The 4,598-nt window shown below is 39.8% G+C and overlaps 1 protein-coding gene across 1 annotated transcript in view; it reads left to right on the top strand.

Moving 5' to 3' along the window:
* Positions 1–1,585: 1,585 nt before the first annotated feature.
* The window catches only part of CSNK1G3 (casein kinase 1 gamma 3), a 157,676-nt gene continuing 154,663 nt past the window's right edge, over positions 1,586–4,598 (top strand). The window contains exon 1 of the mRNA XM_007942225.1: positions 1,586–1,763. Within this exon, the coding sequence (XP_007940416.1) occupies positions 1,586–1,763 (178 nt within the window). The remainder of the gene's footprint in view (positions 1,764–4,598) is intronic.

The following is a 4,598-nucleotide window of genomic DNA, read 5'->3' as shown; positions in this document are numbered from 1 at the left end:
TGTGCCAGTTGAACTTGATGTTCCCTGAGACCATGGTCCTGAGGCCAGAGGCCCTGTGACTCACTCCCTAAAGGTACTTGGTTGTCACTGAGAAACTACTCCAGCCTATGCCCTGTTGTATAACATATATGGATATTTTTGTAGGACAAATTCATGTGTAAGAAAATCATCAGCCAAATTTGTCTATGGTCATGGGTATATATATTCCTGTTCACTTACCCACATCTGAAGTTCTCACCTGTCTATGCATTTACCCGTAGACTATTGTTTGTTGTTACTGGTAATGCAGTATTGTGTATATAACAGTATTTGCCTCTGTTACCTGTGTCTTTGGTGCAGATTTCTGTGTCCTCCTTTTCCCTATTGTTATTGTGCTGGTCACACACTTTTGTTATATTGCCTATTCCTTCACCCAAATCAACACATGACTCTTAACTAGTCAGGAAATTTCCCTCTCCTTCCCTCCCATCCCTGATAAGTAACAAAGTTAATTTTCTTCCCTCAGTAAACCTTTCCTTGACTTTCTATAATGATGGACTCATATAATATTTGTCCTTCTGTGATTGACTGATTTTACTCACCATAATCCTCCAAGTTCATTGTGAGGTGATTCACAGATTCTTCATTCTTCAGTGTTGCATAGTATTCCATTGTGTGAATGTACCATAGTGTGGTTATCTGTTCATCTGTTGATGGGCACTTCGGTTTTTGCCATCTCTTTGCCATAGTGAATTGTGCTGCGGTAAACATGGGTGCGCATGTGTCTGTTTGCATCCTGGATCTCACCTCTTTAGGATATATTCCTATTAGTGGAATTGCTGGATTAAATAGTATTTCTATATCCATTTTTTTTTTTTTTTTTAAGGAAATGCCATACCATTTTCTGCAGTGGCTGTACCATTTTACAGTCACCCCAGCAGTGTATGAGAGTCTTTCCACACCTTCGCCAGAATTTGTTACTTCGTGCTTCATTGAACTTTACTATTGTTTTGAGGGGAGATGGTATCTCATTGTTTTGATTTGTGTCCCTCTAATGGCTAATGAGGAGCTCTGGTGGGTGTAGTGCTTAAGGCATTTGCTAACCAGAAGGCTGGCTGTTCAAACCCACTAGCCACTCCTTGGAAGGAAGATTGGGCAATCTACTTCCATAGTGATACTGCCCCGGAAACCCAAGGAGGGGTTGCTATGAGTTGGATCCGACTCAACAGCAGTGATTTTGGTTTTGTTTTAATGGCTAATAATTGTCAGCATTTTCTCATGTGTTTGTTGGCTGCCTGTATATAACATATGTTTTTTAAATTCTCTTAGTTAACTGATTTTCTTTTCTTAATATTCTAGCTATCAATATCAGCTTACATCATTGAAAAGATAATCTTGAAGACATGTTTTGCTGAAAAGACAACTGAGAAAAATCATTTTACGAATGGGATGAACACGCTCCAATTAGTTGACTACCTTCTACAATTTGAATGTTAACATTATCCACCTGGTACAGTTACCTAGTGATGTACCTTTTCTCACAATACCCTATTTCGGTGTGCTTGTCTTGATTAAAGAATTCAAAGTGGAGTACCGAAAACTTGATATGGATAATAAAAAGAAAGACAAAGATAAATCAGATGATAGAATGGCACGGCCTACTGGTCGATCGGGGCACAACACTCGAGGAACTGGATCTTCATCCTCTGGAGTTTTAATGGTTGGACCTAACTTCAGAGTTGGAAAAAAAATTGGATGTGGCAATTTTGGAGAACTACGATTAGGTAAGAGCATTTTATTACATTATTTTAATGGAAGATTCTTTTAAAATGAAAATAGTTTACTTATTTATTTACTTAGTTATAATTTTTAAAAATAAAGATGCTGGAAGCATTTTCTTATGTACTTTTTTTTTTTTTTTATTTTTAAGGAATATCTACTTACTTGACATTAACCCTCTAGAATCTGAGAAAATAAGGAAGTAAATCAAAAAAGCCCAGATGGCTTACTAGAAATCACTTTACTACCGTAAAGCCTTTTCAGGGTACACCTACTCCTTATTCATTGACTCCTTTGTTATCTAGAGTTTTGCATTTTGGACAACAATAAAAAATCTCCTCTCTGAATCATTTTGTGCATTAACTTGAGTTTCTTCCTCATTCCGGCTCCTGGCCTGTAGAGCCATCCATGTCTGTCAGGCTAGCAGCTGAAGCAGCCAGCTCTCCATGTCTTTGACTTATCCCATTTCAACCACTAGAGTCACTTGTACTTTTCGTGTGAAAGAGGTGGATTTTGAGAATGGCCAGCATGTGGCTGGAGGGCCCCAAGAGGGAGTGGGTAGAGGAGATTGCTGATGCTGCTCCCTCTACTCCAGTGCCCTGACGGACCAAGTCTTGTAGTGGGAAGGATACTGGGAGGTAATTCAGGGCCTGGAGGTTATAGCAGAAGCTGGCAGTCTCCTCCTCCTCTGTGATCTGGGCTGCTGAGTTCCTCTTCTGAGTAGCTGTTAGTCTCTAGCATTTGACCTCATATTCCAAGCCTTCCAAGGCCAGCAGCTAGTGACTCATTTCTTTGGGCCTGTAGGGTGGCAGCAGGGAGCTGTGGCTGCAGAGGAGGCAGCTATAGGGAGCATTAGCATGAACAGCAAGCCCTGGTGACTATCTTGACTCCCAGCACAGCCATTTGCCACCAATTGTGTCTCTAGTCCAGCCGCCAGGCTACAGGTCTATTCCAGTGCTGGCCCTGATGGCACGCCTTGGGGTCCAGACTTAATGGTGCCAGGGGCACAGCAATTCCAAGGTCCAGGCTTTGGCGCTATCTCTACATCCTCCCCTTCCTAACATAATGCAGATTTTGTCTTTGGATACCTGGTTTTTGGAACCTAACTATGTCGATTAGTGAGGAGTGGGTGTATTTCTTAGAAGTGACATTTCAGCTTATTTTAGTGACTGATCATTTTAGAAACATGTATGGCTTAAACTTAAGGTAATACTGAAACTGTATAAAATGAATAAAATAAACAGATTTTTAAATTTAGCCTTCGTCCTCTCCAGAAGTATGTCTGGGACGAGGCTCAAGAATCTCTATTTTTAACAAGGGACTCAAATTATTGACTCAGATAATTTGTATAATCAAGGAGCCTAGCTGAAAGGTCACTGGTTCAAACCTACCAGCGGCTGTGCGGGAGGAAAGGCCTGGTGATCTGCTTCCGTACAGATGATAGCTTAGGAAAACCAGTCGTTGTGAGTTGGAATAGACTTGAAGGCACAGCAATAACAACATTTTTATGAACAGGCAAAGTTGGGAAATACTGGTCTAATTGAACCCCGAACTAAATTTAAGTAATTGAAAATCACAAAGGGAAAGTTACCTGTCAAATATCACATAGCAATTTAGTGACAGGCTCAGGGCCAAAATCCATGTCTTTTTAACTTTTTAAACTTTTTAACTTTTTAACTTCTGCTGTTTCAATCGGAGGGAAATGAGGAGGAGGAGTGACATAGTGGTCAGCATATAGGTACTTCAAGGATTCTGGTCAGTGGGCCAGAGTGGGGCTTTAAAAAGAAAAAAAAAACATTGATTCACAATTTTCTTTCTATCCATCCCTGGCTCTCATAAATAAATCCAGTTCTATGTTTATTTACTCAAATACTTCTTTACAGCTTACAAAACACCCTAAATTGTAGTGACTTCTTTATTTTATTCCTGTTTCGTATAGTTAACATACATTAAATATTTGAATAAAGCAAGCCAGTAAAAGGCAGTGACATACTTTGTACACAGTTGTAACATGATATCTTGCAGACTCCTTTGCATGTAATAAGGTTTCAAATATTTGAATGGGCTAATATTTTTGGGAGCTCTGGTAGCATAGTGGCTAAGACACTTGCCTGCTAACCAGACAGCTGGCGGTTCCAACCCAGCAGCCACTCCTCAGAAGGAAGGTTGGGCAATCCTACTTCCGTAGTGATACTGCCTCGGAAACTCAAGGAGGGGTTGCTATGAGTCAGGGCTGACTCGACGGCACATAACAACAACAACAACAACAATATTTTACATTTTATTTTTCAAAGGATGTTAGCTAGATACTTTGAAGTTTTTAAAGTGTTTCTGACTTCGGAGTTAGAGAGATTACACTATTTACTTGCCTTACCTAAGCAGTACCATCAATCCATCCCTCCAATATTTCTTGCATGTCCAGCAAATACCAGGCATCATTAGGCACAAATAATATACTAGAAAAATAATACATGGTTCCTACTGTTGTGAAACATGTAAGGCACTTAACCACTTGGGCCCTTAATGTCCACAGGTTTAAAATGTGATTACTTCCATTTGCTAGGTTATTGTGAAGATTAAATTGAGATTATAATGTGAAACGACCAGCCCTATACATTCATGCTTTAGTAAGATAATGATTGTTCTGTTACTTTAAAAAGATGTTAAAATACTTGTTCTTTTTGTGTTGTATACATATTTATTATATATATGTTGTTGTTGTTATTTGCCATCGAGTTGGAACTGACTCATAGCGACCCCTCCTTGGGTTGCCGAGGCAGTATCACTATGGAAGTAGATTGCCTAACCTTCCTTCCGAGGAGTGGCTGGTGGGTTTGAAC

Source organism: Orycteropus afer, unplaced genomic scaffold, assembly GCF_000298275.1.
Source record: "Orycteropus afer afer isolate SDZICR_OR568_19922 unplaced genomic scaffold, OryAfe1.0 scaffold00086, whole genome shotgun sequence".
Taxonomy (NCBI): Eukaryota; Metazoa; Chordata; class Mammalia; order Tubulidentata; family Orycteropodidae; genus Orycteropus; species Orycteropus afer.
This window is presented reverse-complemented; position numbering and strand designations above follow the sequence as displayed.